Source organism: Lynx rufus, unplaced genomic scaffold, assembly GCF_022079265.1.
Source record: "Lynx rufus isolate CCGP_SWC_20201006 ecotype Redwood Valley unplaced genomic scaffold, mLynRuf1.p SCAF_3, whole genome shotgun sequence".
Classification (NCBI taxonomy): Eukaryota; Metazoa; Chordata; class Mammalia; order Carnivora; family Felidae; genus Lynx; species Lynx rufus.
In genome coordinates this window covers 66,525,878-66,544,331 of record NW_025814845.1, presented here as the reverse complement: position 1 = coordinate 66,544,331, position 18,454 = coordinate 66,525,878, and the positions used below count along the sequence as shown (strand labels likewise).

Here is an 18,454-nt window from a genome sequence, read left to right as displayed (position 1 = left end):
AAATGTCCATCAAGTGATGAATGGGTAAAGAAATTGTGGTTTATATACACAATGGAGTACTACGTGGCAATGAGAAAGAATGAAATATGGCCCTTTGTAGCAACGTGGATGGAACTGGAGAGTGTGATGCTAAGTGAAATAAGCCATACAGAGAAAGACAGATACCATATGTTTTCACTCTTATGTGGATCCTGAGAAACTTAACAGAAACCCATGGGGGAGGGGAAGGAAAAAAAAAAGAGGTTAGAGTGGGAGAGAGCCAAAGCATAAGAGACTCTTAAAAACTGAGAACAAACTGAGGGTTGATGGGGGGTACGAGGGAGGGGAAGGTGGGTGATGGGTATTGAGGAGGGCACCTTTTGGGATGAGCACTGGGTGTTGTATGGAAACCAATTTGACAATAAATTTCATATTAAAAAAACCTGAGAACAAACTGAGGGTTGATCGGGGGTGGGAAGGAGGGGAGGGTGGGTGATGGGTATTGAGGAGGGCACCTTTTGGAATGAGCACTGGGTGTTGTATGGAAACCAATTTGACACTAAATTTCATATATTGAAAAAAAAATTAAAAATAAATAAAAGTTGTTACCTCAGGAAAAAATAAATAAAATAAAAAATTAAAATAAAAATAAAAAGGGCTCAATAAATGGGGGTGCCTGGGTGGCTCGGTTGAACGTCCGACTTCAGCTCAGGTCATGATCTCACAGTCCATGAGTTCGAGCCCCGCATTGGGCTCTGTGCCAACAGTTCAGAGCCTGAAGCCTGCTTAGATTCCATGTCTCCCTCTCTCTGACCCTCCCCCGTTCATGCTCTGTCTCAAAAATAAATAAACATTAAAAAAAATTTTTTTTTTTTTAAAAAGGGCTTAATAAATGTTAGCTTACATTGTAAGATGTGTTCTCTTCTCTCCTACCAGTTATTTAAAAAACCTCATCCACCAAAGCGAGTGAGGAGCCGACTAAACGGAGACAGTACGGGCACCTCTGCCCCACCGGGATCTACAAGTGACAAGATCTTTTTCCATCACCTAGACAACTTGAGGCCTTCTCTAACGCCTGTAAAAGGTGAGGTGACGTGAAGTCAACCTTTGATTCATGATTCCGGAGGAATCCTAGTTTATCAATAACAAATGTGCTTTTCAACGATAGTGTCATTTGTAATAAGTGCTACAGTTCTTGCGATAAATCACCAAATACTTGTTAGATTTTCTCCTTTTCCTTTTGTTTTGCTTTGGGTTTTTTGGCCTATCGGATTTTTCATCAAAAAGAATCAAATAGGCCACCCGGGTGGCTCAGTCGGTTGAGCGTCCAGCTCTTGTTTTCTGCTTGGGTCATGATCTCATGGTTCGTGAGATCAAACCCTGCTTTGGGCTCCGTGCTGAGCAAGGAGGCTGCTGACGATACTCTCTTTCCCTCTGTCTCTAAAAATAAAATAAATAAATAAACAAAACTAAAAGTACCAAACAGGTTTCTCCACCCTGCTAAGATAGTGAAAACTCCTAATATACCAAATCTTGTAGCTCAACTTTATTATTATAGATGTAGAAAAACCTCTGTAATCTTCATTTATGCCTAATCTGCATTTATGCCTGTTTAGAAATAACAGTAAAAAGACTGCATTTTTAATATACCAACTACAAGTGTCTTTTAGCTAGCTAATGTTGGTAGGAGTTATCTAAAAGTACTTATTCAAGTAGATATTTTTCCCCTTAGAATGAAAAAATGTTTTTGCATCGTAATAGTTGTCACTTTACACAGATCCAAAAAATGGAGCATCAGATTCTGGTTAGTTGGTTAGGCTACCAGCTCTATGCCATTTTGGCTCATTACCCAGACTGCCCTGTGCCAGCTCCACTCACTGCCAGTGACAGTTCTAGAGCACTGGTGGGCTCAGCAGTGTTCCAGTGCAGAGCAGGGAGTCGGGCCTCTTGGGGGACCAGGAAGTCTAAGGCTGGATATCACCAGTCTAAGGCTGGAGGTGCTGAAGGCCAAGTTTGGTTGAAGGTCTTCGAATGGCATTCTGAGGAGCATCCCAGGTTACTCTGTGCAGAAGACAGGCTGACTGCTAGGAGCCAAACCCAAGAGTGTCAGGAGATAGGAGGGCTGAAAGGAGGCCCTGCAGCACCTGTCCCAGTTGACTCCCAGCAAAAAGACTCAAAAGCCAAGCTCCTCCTCTAAGGTCATTTTGTCCTAATGTCTGTGTCAGGATGCTTGATTTGTGGTATTTGAGATAACGATCTCCTATATATGGGATTAAAAGGTTCATTTTCCTTGTCCCCATTCTAATCTGTTGATTTGTTTTTTATAGAACTTAAAGAACCTGTGGGACAAATAGTGTGTACAGATAAAGGCATTCTTGCAGTAGAACAGAATAAGGTTCTTATCCCACCAACCTGGAACAAAACTTTCGCTTGGGGCTATGCAGACCTCAGCTGCAGGCTGGGAACCTATGAGTCAGACAAGGTTTGCATTGTTTCTTGCTCATTTAATCTTGCTCTTTTGTGTTTTGGATATCCTGCTTGAACTGGGTGGGAAGAGCCCAAGCCCAGGGCTAGTCAGCTGCTCTTCCAGAGCCCAGAGGAAGGGAGAGCTTTGCTGCATCAGATCAGGATAAAGGAGGTAGTGGACAAAGATATGTTTCCTACAGAGCAAGCCTCCTTTGAAAAGTTGTGTACCAGGCTCTAGCAGTTTCCCTCCCACTCAAAGAATTCCTCCAGGAGGTCCTAGCCAGCCAGGTATTCAACATAGCTGACAACTAAAAGAGCCTCTTTTTGGTGGGTCATCATCTGGCCCACTTACCACTTCTGTACCCTTAAATGACTGATATGAAACCTGTCCCGTAGTATCAGTGCCCTGTGCTCGCTCTCTGCATTCAGGAGGGATCTAGTTTGCGCAAGTCTGTGTATTGCACTGTGACATGATTCCATTTAGTTAGCATTCTCATTAAACAGCACTCGTGATTTCCACTTACCTCCAACTGGATACAGCAAACACATCTTTCTGTCAGGTTGTCCCCTGAATCGCACACAGCATCACATAATCAGAACATCATTTTACTGGACTGGACTAACTAGACACCCACTATAAGCAAAGGCCTTTTTGTTATGGTTTCTAACAGCAGCTGCAGTTAGGAGACTATCGGGGCAGTTCAGGGTGGAGCCTCAGTGGAAATGTTGCTAACGGGAATCCAGCCCAGAATGTACACGGGCATTTGCCTTTGAGGTACCCACGTAGGGGTTCTCCTTCACCCAGTGTGCTCCTTGTGATTCAGAAGTTTGTGGTTCTTGATAGCATGTGTGTCTCACGTCTGTTTTATTTTACAGGTAGTGACTGTTTACGAGTGTCTGTCTGAGTGGGGCCAGATTCTCTGTGCAATCTGCCCCAACCCCAAGCTGGTCATCACAGGTGGAACGAGCACAGTGGTGTGTGTCTGGGAGATGGGCACCTCGAAAGAAAAGGCTAAGACCCTCACTCTCAAACAGGTAACAAATGGAAGACAGGCATGTTCCATCTCAGCTGCCTGCACCTTAGAGAAACTACCAAGCTTCCTTAATTCCAGGGTGCTTCAGATATAAAGGACAAAACCAAAAAAATATATGTTCTTTTGTTAGAAATGGTTTTTGAAAAAAAAAAAAGGAAATGAAATCAGAAGATACTGTTTCTAAAAATGATCTAAGCTGGTCCTTTTTTAAAATCTGAAGCAAGCCGTCTTTAGGTAATAAATTTTTTAATACATTTAAGTATAATACATTGGAGCCTTGAACAACACAGCTTTGAAGTTCCCTGGCCCACGTATATACAGACTGTTTTCGGTAAACCCAATAGAGTGCTGTAAATGTAATTTCTTTTCCTTATGATTTTCTTTTATTTTTAATGTTTATCTTGAGAAACATTTTTTAATGTTTGTTTATTTTGTGCGTGCGCAAGCAGGGGAGGGGCAGAGAGAGAGGCAGAGAGAGAATCCCTAGCAGGCTCCATGCCCAGCATGGGGATCCATCTCAAAACCATGAAACCATGACCTGAGCTGAAATCAAGAGTCAGATGCTCAACCAACTGAGCTACCCAGGCACCCCTTCTTATGACTTGCTTAATATTTTCTTCTCTTGCTTACCTTATTGTAAGACTGAAATACATATAACATACAAAATATCTGTTAATCAAATGTTTATGTTATCAGTGAAGCTTCCAGTCGAGAGTAGGCTGTTAGTAATTAAGTTTTTGGGGAGTCAGAAGGTATACACAGATTTTTGACTGTGTCAGAAGTCAGCACCCCTAATCCCCATGTTGTTCAGAGTCAACGGTATTGTATGTAAATTGGATTTTTCCAAACCAAATTAAATTTGCTATTATTGATTCATATTAATTTTCTTTCTGGGTGATTTCCATTCAGCTGAACTAGTAACTCTTAGATTCTTTTATTTTTCTCTTGCCTCACTTATCATTTGATTACTTGTTATGTACTGGCTCTCATAAAATTTTTCTTAAAGCAAGAAACCTTTTATAATTAAGCCATCATCTTTTAATAATTGTTTTGTTGGTGAGTTTGCCATAAAGCTTTTTTTAATGCAGTATACACCTAAGTGTATTTTAGGATACAAATTTGAAAGGCAGTGTAACAGTAATATCTGTCATTTATTGAGCATCTGTTATGTTCAGAGCATTGTACTGGGTGTTTAAAAATGTAAAACTCCAGTCCTCACAATTCTACAATGTAGTTGATAATCCCTGTTTACACCTGAAAATACCACTGCTTGATGAGGTTAAGACACAGGCCCAAGTCACATTTAGAGGTAAAGCCAGGATGTGAATTCAGTTTTGTGTGCCTCCAAAGCTGTTTTAAAGCCTGACCTGGACAGTGGTGTCTTAAATATCTGTGGAAAGAGTGGAACCCCTTGTACTGATACCACCAGTCATGTGTATAGATAGGAAACTTCGTTAGTTGCAGAGTCTAAAGGTAGGCCACATAAAAAAAATACATAGTATCAACAAGAACAAATACAAGGTTGACAGTGTAGTCATCTATCCAAACTCTCTTGCTTACAATATTTTCAGTTTAGAAAATAGGCTCTGAAGCTCGTGGACCAGCCAATAATCCCTCAGTAGAAGATACTTCTTATGTAAAACAGCCTTCTGGGATCTAAGAATTCAGAAAGGATTTATGTATGACAAAAACATTTAAAGCAACTCACTATTTAAATAGTAAATTCTCAGGAACTCTTAACAGTAATCTGAATCTTTTTCTCTGAAATGCTCATTCTCCCACATTGCCATTTCCCTGGGTCCTAGTTCTCTTCATATTCTAACCAAAGACAAAAGTTCTTATTCCAGTCTGAAGAGGGATCTCTTGGGCACACGTCTCCAGGTCAGTAACAGGAGTTCAGCAGACTCATCAGAACCACATTTTTCCCTTTATCTTTCCATGTACCATAACCATGCAGTCCTCACTGTTTGTGCAGTTTTTTTAGAAACTCACTCAATTGTAGATCCTTAGACTAACAGAAGATGGTGGCATAAAAGAAACAATGCAGAGTTTAAATTCAGTACTTTTGGGGGCCATTACTGATACATCTCCATGTAGAAATGATACAAAGAAACCCAGACTGGACTGCAGCTGCCATGCTCCCTTCCTTCTAAGATACTAGCCCAGGGCCAGAAAACAAGTGATGCAAAAATGGAGGTCAGAGGCCTCCGGACCTCTCTATTCCCTGTGGGATGAGGCGAAGCTAGTTGGCACAGGAGAATGAAGACTTTCCAGATGCTGCTGCTCCCGGCACGTCATTCCTAAGTGCATCCAGGACCTTCTGGAGCACCCCACAGAGTACAGTCCCTGTGATCACCCTGGCTTTTTCCTGTTCTCCTTTGTAGGCCTTACTCGGCCACACTGATACTGTCACCTGTGCCACAGCATCATTAGCCTATCACATAATCGTCAGCGGGTCCCGTGACCGAACCTGCATCATCTGGGATCTGAACAAACTGTCGTTTCTAACCCAGCTCCGAGGCCATCGAGCTCCAGTCTCTGCTCTTTGTATCAATGAATTAACAGTAAGTAGTCGATTGCCCACTTGGTTTATGGTTAGGAGATTAAGTATTTGTGGCTAATGTAAACAAAAAAATGACTCTGTTTTCTAACTTGATAGGCACTCATCTTATAAATGCTGCTACGTTTTCCTTGATTTATGCAAAAAGTGAAGAGATACTAAACTTTGTAACTCAGATAATTTTGTTTTAAAATCAATCCACTGCTGCCTACTCTGAAGAGCAAGATTTGGTTCAAAACATTCTAGACTAGGCTTTTTTAAAAGCAAGGAATTTGTAGGATTTGTTAAGAATGTTAAAATTGTGTTGAAATTTTCTTCGTGAAATACAAATTCTTTATTATGTAAAATGAAAAGGGTAACATTTGGGTAACCAAACAAGAGCAGAATTGTTATAGAATTATTTTCAGAGTTATCCCAGACTTACTAAAGGATGTTATCTCTTCTCAAAAATCAGTATTTTATATATAAATAAGTGAGTCAGCATGAAATAAATGCACTAGCCTCGGAGTCACCTGTGGAGACCGTGCCCTCCTGAGGGGGGGTGAGGGGAGGATAGTCATGCTAAGATGTGTGGGGAAGCAGAGGAAGCTAACGGTAGGCATACAAAGACTGAGGTCTCTGTGTCTGAGGGACAAGTGACCACATTCATATGTTGGTGATGCCCACATACAGAAATCGGCCTTGCAGACTGACCAGAACTCCCCAGCCTCACCATTCTTTGCTGTGTATGCTCGTTCCCTCCCTTACCCTCAGCACTGCCTTGGGGTCCTCTTGTGTGACACCACATAGCCACATCATATCGTCACCCACACAGATAGCTTTTGAGGAATGCTCCATCTTTAATTTCCACCCGAAGATACTAAGTAGTATGCTTTTAGTCAGATACCTAACAGTCAGAGAAAAAGGAGAAGAAAGAAATTTAGTTCTAGTGAATGGCACATATAGTGTCTGATAATAGTAAAAGCAATCAGACCTGGCATGAGTCGGGAGTATACACAGGGGTAAAAGTCCATTCAGTTTTTGGTATATTTGAAAGGTGTATGGTGTTTTTATTTTGTTTTAATTTTTTAAATGTTTATTTATTTTTGAGAGAGAGAGAGACAGAGCTTGAGCAGAGGCAGGGCAGAGAGAGAGGGAGACACAGAATCCGAAGCAGGCTCCAGGCTCTGAGCTGTCAGCACTGAGCCCGACACAGGGCTGGAACCCACAAGCTGTGAGATCGTGACCTGAACTAAAGTCAGACACTTCACTGACTGAGCCACCCAGGGCCCCTATTTTTTTCTTTTTTTTTTTTTTTTAGTTTTTATTTAGAGTAAGCATGAGCCAGGGAGAGGGGTAGAGAGAGAGGGAAAGAGAGAATCCCAAGCAGGCTCCATGCTGTCAGCCCAGAGCCTAACTCGGGGCTCTTTCCCACAATCCATGAGATTATGACCAGAGCTGAAATCAAGAATCAGACACTTAACCAGCTGAGCCACCCAGCCTCTCCAAAGGTGTAAGGTGTTTTTAGATAGTACCTTGGATGGGGCGCCTGGGTGGCGCAGTCGGTTAAGCGTCCGACTTCAGCCAGGTCACGATCTCGCGGTCCGTGAGTTCGAGCCCCGCGTCAGGCTCTGGGCTGATGGCTCAGAGCCTGGAGCCTGTTTCCGATTCTGTGTCTCCCTCTCTCTCTGCCCCTCCCCAATTCGTGCTCTGTCTCTCTCTGTCCCAAAAAATAAATAAAACCGTTGAAAAAAAAAAAAAATTAGATAGTACCTTGGATTGGTCCTACAAACCTTTGTACCTCAGAGCTTTACGAAAACATCAGTGCAACAGAATGGCTCTGATCTGGCATTGTTGCTCTGAGTCAAATGCTTAATTTTGAGGACTTTGTTTTGGAGTTGTTCTTAAATACAGAGAATTTTATTTATAGTCCGTTGTTAGCCAAGCAAGTATACACCCAATGGATTGCAGTAGTTGCTGCACAGACCACAGATGTGTTTGATTTTTTTCCTTTTACCGTGCTTTCGTAACCTCTTAGTAATGCATAAAAAGATTTCTGTTTCTCTTCTGTTTTTGAAGCCAGTATCAAGTCTGCTTTACTTCAGTCTGCATTTTGGGCATAAGCGACCTTGCAACTGCCCTTTACCTCCTCTTCTTATGCTCAGCCCTCATAGCCACAGGATTTGCTCTAATGCTCTCTAATTGAGGCACCCTGGAGTACGACAAGAGAGTCTTGCCTGGTGCAGAATGGTGCGGCAGCCTCTGGTCTCTTGCAGAGACTGAGGCCGTTAATTAAAGCACAGCTGCTGACGCTCATTGTCAGAGGTGGTTCAGTGGCTGAATCGGGTAGACACAGCAATGCTTGGCGAAGTATCACTTTTCTTTGGGTTTTGCTTCTGCCGTCTTGGTAGAAGAAGAGCAGAAGGAGGAAAAGAACAGTAGGAAGACCAGCACAGAGGGTGGTTTGGGAAGGCCCCAGGCCTCCTCACCGTGCCACCCTTGGCTCCCCCTTCCCTTTTTTCTTGAGTCGATGCTGCTGTTCAGCTTCCAGTTTCTCCCTGCTTTGGATGACCATCTTCCTATTTCTGTAGGTCCTCGTGTACCTGCTGGTTGTACTGAAATTCACCAGGTCAGTTCTAAAGTCAGTGCCTGGCATTGTGACATCTAAGCTGTCTTAGGGATAAGAGAGGCAGCATGGTGTGGTGCATAAGTTTCAGGGCCAAAAAGGGCTGGATTCAAATCTTTATCCTGTGACGTTAGGCAAGTAAGTCACTTAAGCTCTTTGCACCTGACTTTGATCCCCCTACAGCAAGGCTAGTAAGAGCTGACTCACAGGTTGTTGAAAGGCTGCAGTGAAATGTCCTCTACACTAACTGACACACAGTAGGTGCTTCAGGAAGTATCTTTAATCCCTTTAGCAGTACTGGGTTATATTCTCATCAGATTGGGTACAACCCAGCTGGTACAGTTTAAGGGAAAAGCTTGTTCATTTCTGTCTTTGGAACCTACAAAAACCTGAGTTTTAACAGCTTAGGGACTCAAAGGGTTTATTCAGTTTGCCAAGAAATGACCTGTGTTCTAATTTCCTTTTTTTCCCTCATCCCCTCCCCATTCATTTATTCATAATAAGATGAATACAAATTATAAAATAGGATGTTACAATGTTACCAACCTTCCATCTTTATTTATTGAAGAGGGAGCTACGCTTCTCTCTAGACTGAAAGATTTCTCTTCTACCTGGTTGTTTTGGCGATTGGATTCATTTTGTAAAATTATGCGGAGGTGGATTCCTGCCTCTGGGGGAAAGGTATACATAGATTTTGTAAAGGACAGGAGGCAGCAGGCTAGTGCATCACCTCCTCAGGCTCCAGGCAGCTTTCCTGTGGAGCGAGCCAGGACTCCGCAGTGCGCTGGGGCGTGAGCGGAAAGTGTGGCAGGGCTCCTACCTTTGCCTCCATGTGAGATCGCCTCGACTGCAGCAGCCCCTACACCATGAATTCTTTAAGAGGCTGCTCAGCGAGCACGGAAATTCCCCAGTCACCCATCGAAGAACTAAAAGGTTTTTTGAGAGCTAGGCCGAAGATTTACTTTGCTTCTGAACCCAGAATGTGATGTGCAGGGAGCAAAGAGAGTGAAGAGGCTGTTTTACGTTCTCAGGGGGACATCGTGTCCTGCGCTGGCACGTATATCCACGTGTGGAGCATCAACGGGAACCCTATCGTGAGTGTGAACACGTTCACAGGCAGGAGCCAGCAGATTGTCTGCTGTTGCGTGTCGGAGATGAACGAGTGGGATACACAGAACGTCATAGTAACGGGACACTCAGATGGCGTGGTCCGGGTAAGTCCTCTGTGAGGAAACACACTAGCTATTTGCTGCCCCGGTTTACCTGAAGCTTGTGAAGCTGTCCATGGTGGAAAGACCCCCTGCACAGGATGTAGTATCGTTGAGCAAACTCTCAGACTCTAGCCTCAGCCTCTGTGTTCTCTGATGCAGGGAACGTCAGTGACTTGGCCCCTTTCCTTCCCATTGAGTCAATCTGTTAGTGCTGCTAACCCCTGGATGGACGGCTTGACCCAACGTCGCTTGAACAGGGTTTCCCTGTCACCGTGGATCGCTAAATGTAAATTGCAGAAGTATTGGCTTTTGGGCCTCCCAGATGGCTTCTTAGGGAAAACAGGAACTATTTCTTCTCTGCAGAGAATCACAGAGCTGGAAAGTGCTTTCAGAGGACTCCCATTGTCCAAAACCCGTCTAGAGTTCTGGATGATTTTGCCTGAATCCTAGTTTATCCTTTTCGAAGGTTTCTTTGTATGGGACTTCTGCAGAAAATCTAATCCACGGAGTATTTACTTTTACAGTCTTTTCAAATGCTTGGGTTGTTCTGTCCCAGGAGATTTTCCTTTGTGCCTCTTTTCTTTAATTGTGCTCTTTGTAAAAGCACAGGGCGGCTGATTGCTGCCCTGTAGTCACAGTCACAGGCTTAGAAAAACGAGGCTCCCAGTCCCCGCCACACCACACCCTGCGCCTCAGACGACAGGCATGCCCCGACATACGCTGTCTCCGCGGCAGTGTTTCACATGACTCCATTCATGAGGCCTTATGGAAAAGCTCCGTGGCCAGATACACTTGGGGATCCTGCTTAGTGCATGCCTTCTTGGAGACCTAGACCATATATTGGTGTGTGTGCACGGCTCTCCGAGGTTTTTGTAGGAAATAAAATGTGCTTAGTTGAACCATGTTTTTCCAACTTACTTGACCACAGTCCTTTTCCCTCTGCCACAAAACACCCATTAACATCTCATGGAACCCAGTTCTGGAAGCACCGTGTGTACACAGTCCTCTCCCACATTTTTCAAGATAGAGGGAAATTTAATTATACATAATAATAGAAGATATCCGCTTAACCCCAAGAGCTCATCTTCATCCAATAACATGTAAATTGTTCCCTTAAGCTGCTTAACTTTTTTATTCTCGTACTTAAATTCAGTTTTGGCGAATGGAATTTTTGCAAGTTCCTGAAACACCAGCTCCTGAGCCTGTTGAAGTCCTAGAAATGCAGGAAGACTGTCCAGAAGCACAAATAGGTATTCAGTCCTTTTTAATTATTCGATAGTTTTCATATTTTTTTAAGTCACTCTGCATAAATTTACATCGAACAACATGAACAGTAGCCTGAGGCTGGTGGGCCATTGCTGCCCGAAGCACGACTGCCCCCTAGCGTGTGAAGTCGGAGGGCAGGCGTGCAAACGTTCCTCCAGTTCACTGGGCAGTACTTGGTGTGCTGGTGTCTGTAGTTGGCTTCCTCATCCCATAATAAATATGGTTGCTAGCTTCCCAGAGTACCAAAGGCTTGGACTTTCAGCTCTGAAAATACAAAACAGATCTGGGGGACATAGTGGCAGACAAGTCAGATGGCCCTCAGTCCCAGTCCTGTTTTACCCATTGCCTGTCAGGCTCAGTGTGGATGACAGGGTGGCATCGTGTTGGCAAAGTATTCATGGAGGCAGACCAGAATCCCCACTCTTCAGCCCTGCTGAAGAAGGGCTTTTATTCAGACTGAAGCCTGGCACTCTGTACTCTTATTATCTGTGATTTGTGAAACACTTGAAAATTTTCCAAAGGAAGATAGAAATGATTGCTACACAGAATGATTGGAAACAGTGCCATGAACCCAGGCTGAGATCCGCTTAGGGTTGCTCCATTCCAGAGAGGTTACCCTCCTTTGATTTAGAACGATTGGTTCAAGAGACGTCCTGGAAAGGAGCAGGATTTTAACTTTGACCTTCAGGTTGTCTCCCCATGATTAATTTTTTGTACGCTGGGAGTTCAGCATGGGTTTGATGAAATGAAGGGGTTACTAAGGGGAAAGTCTTATCAGAAAGGCATAAATCACTTCCCTTTGTAAGCCGAAAATAGTTTCTACTTTCATTGCCAGAAAACACATGATCCAGTGGACAGGGCATTTATGATTGTATTACCTTAAAGCATGTAAATTTCTACATAGTCCATTGAAGCTCCATTAAAAAGGTTTTCTGGGTGTTTGGGGGCATAAAAATTCAGTTCAATCCAGTAAGTATTTGGGGTTACCTGTTGTGTGTAGACACCGGGTTAAGCAGTCCAAGGAAAAGTGGGTCCTTTCCTTTAACAAAGGTTTTAAGTGAGAAAATGAGATGAAGAAGTGAGGTAGAAGGAGGAGGTCTACCTCAGGAAGGAGAAGGTCAAGGTGAAGAAGGAGGTCACATTCAGGAAGGAGAGATACTTCTATCTTCTATGTCTTTGTTTTTAGAGATTCATACTGTGGATAGAATTTGATAGCATGGCAGAGGGAAGAGCTGCCCACAGGGAAGGATTGACTTGCAACAACTTGGGAGTGGCATGGCATGAGAGCAGTTATCTGGGCAAAAGGGAAGGCAAGCCAGTGTTGCACTGGAAATCAAAGTCATTTCGAAGACTGCTTGTCAAAGAAGACCTTAAAGCTCATAGTTACAAGCCTTTGCAATGAAAAACAAATCACCCAACTTAGCCAACTAGACTACCAGTGTCAGTACAAGGGAGGCAAACTGTCTTGCCAAAAAAAATATGTATAGTGGGCTGGTGCTGCACATTTGTTCTTGCGCTCCTTTTTTTATAACTCTATATTTTTATTTCTTACAAATTTTCCCTCCAGCAGACTCTATCGCAAGAGAGTAGGGAGTTGGGTTGAGGAAATGCATAACACTGGAAAGAAGGAAAAAACCCACAAAATCTTGGATTAAAGCTTTCGTCAATAATTGATTCATCTAGATTTTCATTTATACTGACTGCTATATGGAAGGAACTGTGCTTGGGGCCCCTTCCCACAAGCTGGCCACTGTCTTATAGAAAGATTATCCAAAAATAATAGTCTGGGGTGAGAATTCAAAGACAAGAGGCATACAGCTGTTCAAGGAATCCACAGGTAACATTGGGAAGCACTGAGATTGGGAAGAGGTGTCTCACAGGGCCAGGGCACATGCGGATTAGCCATGAGGAGGAGTAGGGCTGCTTGGAGAGTGGAGTTCTTGCTGCCCAGCCGAACCTTGCTGGGGAGTGTGTGGCAGGCATTGAGAAATTCACAGAGTCAGGTTTTGGCCAGATTGGTAAAGAATGATTGTCAAGCTAAGAATTTTAGCCAAAGCATTCTTTTGGACTCAGAAATTCTACCTTTTTTTTTCTTTTGCTATATTGAATCTAGCTGAAAATTCTGGGAATTATTTCCTTTTATTCTTTTCCTTTATTTATTTATTTATTTTTTATTTTTTTTGAGAGCGAGAGATAGCAGGGGAGGGGCGAGAGAGGGAGAGAGAAAGAATCCCAAGCAGGCTCCCCTGGCATGGGGCTTAATCTCATGACTGTGAGATCACGACCTGAGCCGAGATCAGGAGACACACGCTGAACCCACTGAGCCACCCAGGTGCCCCTTCTTTTCTTGTTAAACTTACCTGAAAATATCTTGTGTATTGTGTCTTAACTGGTAGAGGAAAAATACCAGTGGGACAAAGCTGGATCTGACCACAACGTGTGTGTGTGCGTGTGTGTGTATGTTTTCTAATTCTCCCAATGCATTACCCAGGGCAGGAAGCCCAGGACGAGGACAGCAGTGATTCAGAAGCAGATGAGCAGAGCGCCAGCCAGGATCCCAAGGACACGCCTAGCCAGCCCAGCAGCACCAGCCACCGGCCCCGGGCAGCCTCCTGCAGAGCAACGGCCGTCTGGTGCACTGACAGTGGCTCCGATGACTCCAGGCGCTGGTCTGACCAGCTCAGTCTGGATGAGAAGGATGGCTTCATATTTGTGAACTATTCAGAGGGCCAGGCCAGAGCCCATCTGCAGGGGCCCCTTAACCACCCTCACCCCAATCCCATTGAAGTGCGGAATTACAGCAGATTGAAGCCTGGTAAATTGAAGTCTTGTGTCTGTTTCTCGCTCTTTGTGGGGGGTGTGCAGGTTGGTGGAGTGAGGCAGTGGACTCTGGCTGTCCCTGCGCCTGTCCCTGTGACTTCAGCCACCCAGAGACAGCCGTTTAAGTTTCTTATGTGAAATGGACTTTGAGATTCTATTTACTATATGTTGGGCATTTCTTAAAGAACACCTGACGCCAAAAATTTCATTCATTCACAAACCATAAAAGCTTTTGAAAATGGTCAAGTTACTCATTACAGATAAATAAATAAAACCGTATTTACGGGTTTTGCCTGTTACAAGCTTTGCCTGTTAGAGCTCAGGTCCTCAGTTGGAGAAATTCGATCTTCTTGCATTGAAGATCTGCTCATCTCTGCATTTATCTTTTCGAATGAGGTCTTCTCTGACCTGGCCCATTATCGGTGTTAAGCTAGAGTGCTTCACCTTCAAGTTGACGCAGCAGCTACTGGGAAGTGGGACCGTATGTTGTAGCACCCTGACTTCAGTGGGTCATGTCTTGCACTTGTGCACTCCAGGGTACCGGTGGGAACGTCAGCTGGTGTTCAGGAGTAAGCTAACTATGCACACGGCCTTTGATCGGAAGGACAACGCACACCCGGCAGAGATCACTGCCCTGGGCGTCTCCAAGTAAGTGCCATTCCCTTCCAGCCACTCCTCCCCACTGAGTCATTTGCTTAGCCCAGGCCCAGACATCCCAGACCAGTCCGTGGGGAAAAGAGATTTCGTTTGCAGTATCAGATGTTGCTTAAACAGATGAACCAGAAGAAGAAACCTGCCAGCGTGTGGATTTTAAAATCTGTTCTTGGAGGTTACGGCAAGTTTGATCCAGAGAGTTGAGAAGAAAGTGCACATTTGGGGCTCAGTTCTGTTTTTGTCTCTTCATACACGCAGCCCCCACCCCAGCACACACATCCACGGAAAACTGGAGAACCTCAAGAGTGACGGAAAGAGCTTTTCAGCTGCCTGGCTGTGCTGAGGCCTTCCCTGAGGTGACTCCGTGTCGTGTCGTGTCTCCTGTAGGGATCACAGCAGGATCCTCGTTGGCGATAGTCGAGGCCGAGTGTTCAGCTGGTCTGTGAGTGACCAGCCAGGCCGTTCCGCTGCTGACCACTGGGTGAAGGATGAAGGAGGTGACAGCTGTTCGGGCTGCTCCGTGCGGTTCTCTCTCACAGAAAGACGGCACCATTGCAGGAACTGCGGCCAGCTCTTCTGCCAGAAGTAAGATGAGATGTTAATTATGCCCTGCATGGAGCTTCTCTGATTTGCTCCAGGGTCCCTACCCCACAGTGTTGTGTCAGCCTAAACCAGCCTTCGCTTTCTCATTTTTTTTTTTTATCACATTTGTGAAGTATTTCTGTCATATTGAAAAATAGGGAGGGGCACCTGGGTGGCCCAGCCAATTCAGCATCCAACTCTTGATTTCAGCTCAGGTTATGATCTCACGGTTTGTGAGTTGGAGCCCCACGTCAGGCTCTGCAGTATCAGTGCAGAGCCTGCTTGGGATTCATTCATTCATTCATTCATTCATTCTCTCTCTCTCTCTCTCAAAATAAATAAACATTTAAAAAATATGGAAATAATCATTACAAATACTTGGTCCCCCATGACTCAGAATAGAAGGTGCTACTCTTCCATCAGATTTGCATATAAAACATTATGGATGTTCACTCTTACCAATCACACTTCTCCGTGTCTTATACTTTGAGCGCATGTTGTCTCCATAAAAACCACCATGTGTTTTCCGTTTTACATAAATACAGCATACTCTCTGTACCTTCCCTAAACTTCCCTTTTCTTACTCAACATTGTTTTTGAAGTCACTCATGTAAATAACTAATATTTTCATTTTAACTGTTGTCCTAGATTTTTTTGTATGGACATACAGAGTTTATCTACTTCCCTTTTGATGGGCCCTTACGGGAACTTTTCCTTTTACCCATACTCTGAACGGCGCTGCAGCTCACATCTGTGTAAATGCCGTCTTTATGTGCAGTGGAGTTTCCATAGAGGAGGTACCCCAGGACAGAATGACAGATCGTACACGCGCTCTTGAGCTGCGCTAGGTCTTGCCACGTGTCACGCACTCTCCAGGACCGCAGTGCTGGTTGACGCCACCTCAGGCAGGATATGCGGGCTCTCCCAGGTCTCACCCATGCCTGCAGTTGCCATACATTTTCCCTTTTGCCAGGCCAGTAGCCAGCAGAGCTTGGTGGTTTCCACTTGCAGTGCTACTGAAGTGGACCCTTTTTTCATATGCTTACAGGGCGTTGGCACTTCCTCTCGGCTGATGTGGCCCATCGTCCTTTTAGGTTTGCTTGGGTTTTTTCCCCCCCCTCTACTTGAGTTCTTTAGATGTTCTGGGCTCTTTGTCTTTCATTACATCTTGCAGATACCTTCCGCCAGTCTGTGATGTACGTTTTCACTTTATATATGTTTTTTCTTTCACATAAGGGTTTTGTTTTGTTTTTTTAATGCTTATTTATTTTTTGAGAGAACACTAGCGGGAGAGGGGCAGAGAGAGAAGAAAACCCAGAATCCAAAGCAGGCTCCAGGCTCTGGGCTGTTAGCACAGAGCCCGATGCGGGGCCCGACCTCACGAACCGCGAAATCGTGACCTAAACTGAAGTCAGAAGCTTAACTGACTGGGCCACCCAGGGGGTGTCTCATAAGTTTTAATTTTGTTGTAATCACATTTATTACTTTTTGTGATTTTTCCTTTTTTTGTGGCTTAAGAAAGCTTTCCCTGTCTTGAAACCATAAAGACAGCCTTGGTTATTTTCTTCTAAAAGTTTTGGGGTTTTGTTTTTCATGCTTAGAGTTTTAGATCCAAATACATTTGGAATATACTTGGAGGTATGGCGTGTAGTGGGGATCTTTCTCATCTCCAGTTGTCCCCCCATAGTTGATTTGGATGCCATTTCTGGGGTCCCATCTATGGGGTCCCATCTATGCATGTACAGTTCTCACTTTACATGACAGAAAAGGAAAAGGATCCTGTAGGCAGAAGTCTCTAAGGCTTACATTGTTTTACTGTAGAGATACTTTCACAGAAACCACGGACTGGATAATTGTTTTTGAGCCAGTTATTGAAAAGGCGGTGGTCTTTGGGTTTACACTGACCAAATGCTCACTGGGTTACTATCCGTTCTGTCATCTCAGGCAAGTTACTAACCCTCTCTGAGCATATTTTTCATCTGTAAAAATGTGGATAATTCTACCTCTCCTCGTAGAGGTGTTGAGAGAATTCAGTGAAATCATGTGCATGAGTTTTGCAAAACACCAAGTGTGGAGTCTGGCAATACAGGTGTTCAGTAAAAGATGTTATTACAGTTTTTTTTGTTTTGGTTTGGTTTTTTTGTTTTTATTTTCCAAATTAATACCTTAAACCTTTTTCTTGGGAAGTCCGATTCAAGATCAAGTAGCCACAATGTCGGTGCCAGCCATTATTCCTTATGGGACTTTCTATGAGATTGGCAGAGGATTCTGTCTTGTGGTTCTGTGCTTTGAGAAGCACACTTTATAAAACCTCGTAATCTAGGAATTTGTGGTAGTCAACACCCCATTTGTTGACACTGGCGCACATTGTTCTTTGAAGTGTTTAATTTTCAAAATATTATTTAAAGGTAGGTAGTTCTTTAAATTTTCCATTGCTATCAGATGTTAGACGGAGGTTTTATTTGAACAACCAACTAACAGTGATTGATTATGATAGAGCAGGCATGGAAGGAAGAGCTGTCTGGGCGGGGCCTAGCGCTTCTGAGTGTCTCCTCAAAGTCCAGGAACAGCCCTTTAAACTCCTAATGCTGGTGGCACTTCAGTTATTCCCTGGACACCTTTACTGGTAGATTAATGGATGAAATACAATTCTCTATTTCAGTCTTGTGAAAAGACAAGCTTAGAGTGATTAAATGCCACATCCAAGGTCATACCCTGCTTTATTCCAGGAATAGGAATACTTTTTAAAGAATTTGAACACCTCGTAAGTAGAGTCTTCTTCAAGGAATCCTGTCAGGATAAACAGAAAATGAGAACAATTGGACTAGACAGAAAAGCCAAACTACTGTTCAAGAAATGACTGAGGAGTGGATCACGGGGTGTTTAAGAGCCCAAAGGAACTTGATAGTGACGTAAGAATCTTTTAAAACGAGTAGTAAATCTTCTGCCACGAGAAAAAAGGCAAGCTCCAAGTAAAGACACGGGCTTCCCTCCCAAGTTCATAGGGCGTGAGAACCAGTCACACAGGAAGAATGGCCTCACAGCTGGTTAGACCCCTTGGCTTCACCCTGTAGGAAAATCTTAACTTTAAAAAAAAAAAAGGAAATTCTCTCCAGTCAAGCATATAGCTTTTCTTGGTTCAATATTCCTTTTCTTCATAGATGGAAACAAATAATATGGCAGGTTGTTTTGGTCCTGGGTCAACCACACGACACAAACCGGTGGGTCTTTGGCTTTATAGCACAAGCTTTCTGTTCAATACTTAAGTTTGTATTTC

The 18,454-nt window shown here is 43.8% G+C and overlaps 1 protein-coding gene across 6 annotated transcripts in view; it reads left to right on the top strand.

Moving 5' to 3' along the window:
* WDFY3 (WD repeat and FYVE domain containing 3) overlaps window positions 1-18,454 on the top strand; it is a 245,777-nt gene that overhangs the window by 226,552 nt on the left and 771 nt on the right. For 5 of the 6 annotated variants that reach the window (XM_047090586.1, XM_047090584.1, XM_047090585.1 and 2 more), the window contains 9 exons: window positions 916-1,063; window positions 2,307-2,461; window positions 3,322-3,480; window positions 5,864-6,043; window positions 9,676-9,858; window positions 11,009-11,105; window positions 13,613-13,936; window positions 14,478-14,589; window positions 14,983-15,180. In XM_047090586.1, the coding sequence (XP_046946542.1) occupies window positions 916-1,063; window positions 2,307-2,461; window positions 3,322-3,480; window positions 5,864-6,043; window positions 9,676-9,858; window positions 11,009-11,105; window positions 13,613-13,936; window positions 14,478-14,589; window positions 14,983-15,180 (1,556 nt within the window). Of the gene's footprint in view, window positions 1-915; window positions 1,064-2,306; window positions 2,462-3,321; window positions 3,481-5,863; window positions 6,044-9,675; window positions 9,859-11,008; window positions 11,106-13,612; window positions 13,937-14,477; window positions 14,590-14,982; window positions 15,181-18,454 lie in introns of those variants that run through there. The other variant, XM_047090587.1, reaches the window with a different exon arrangement.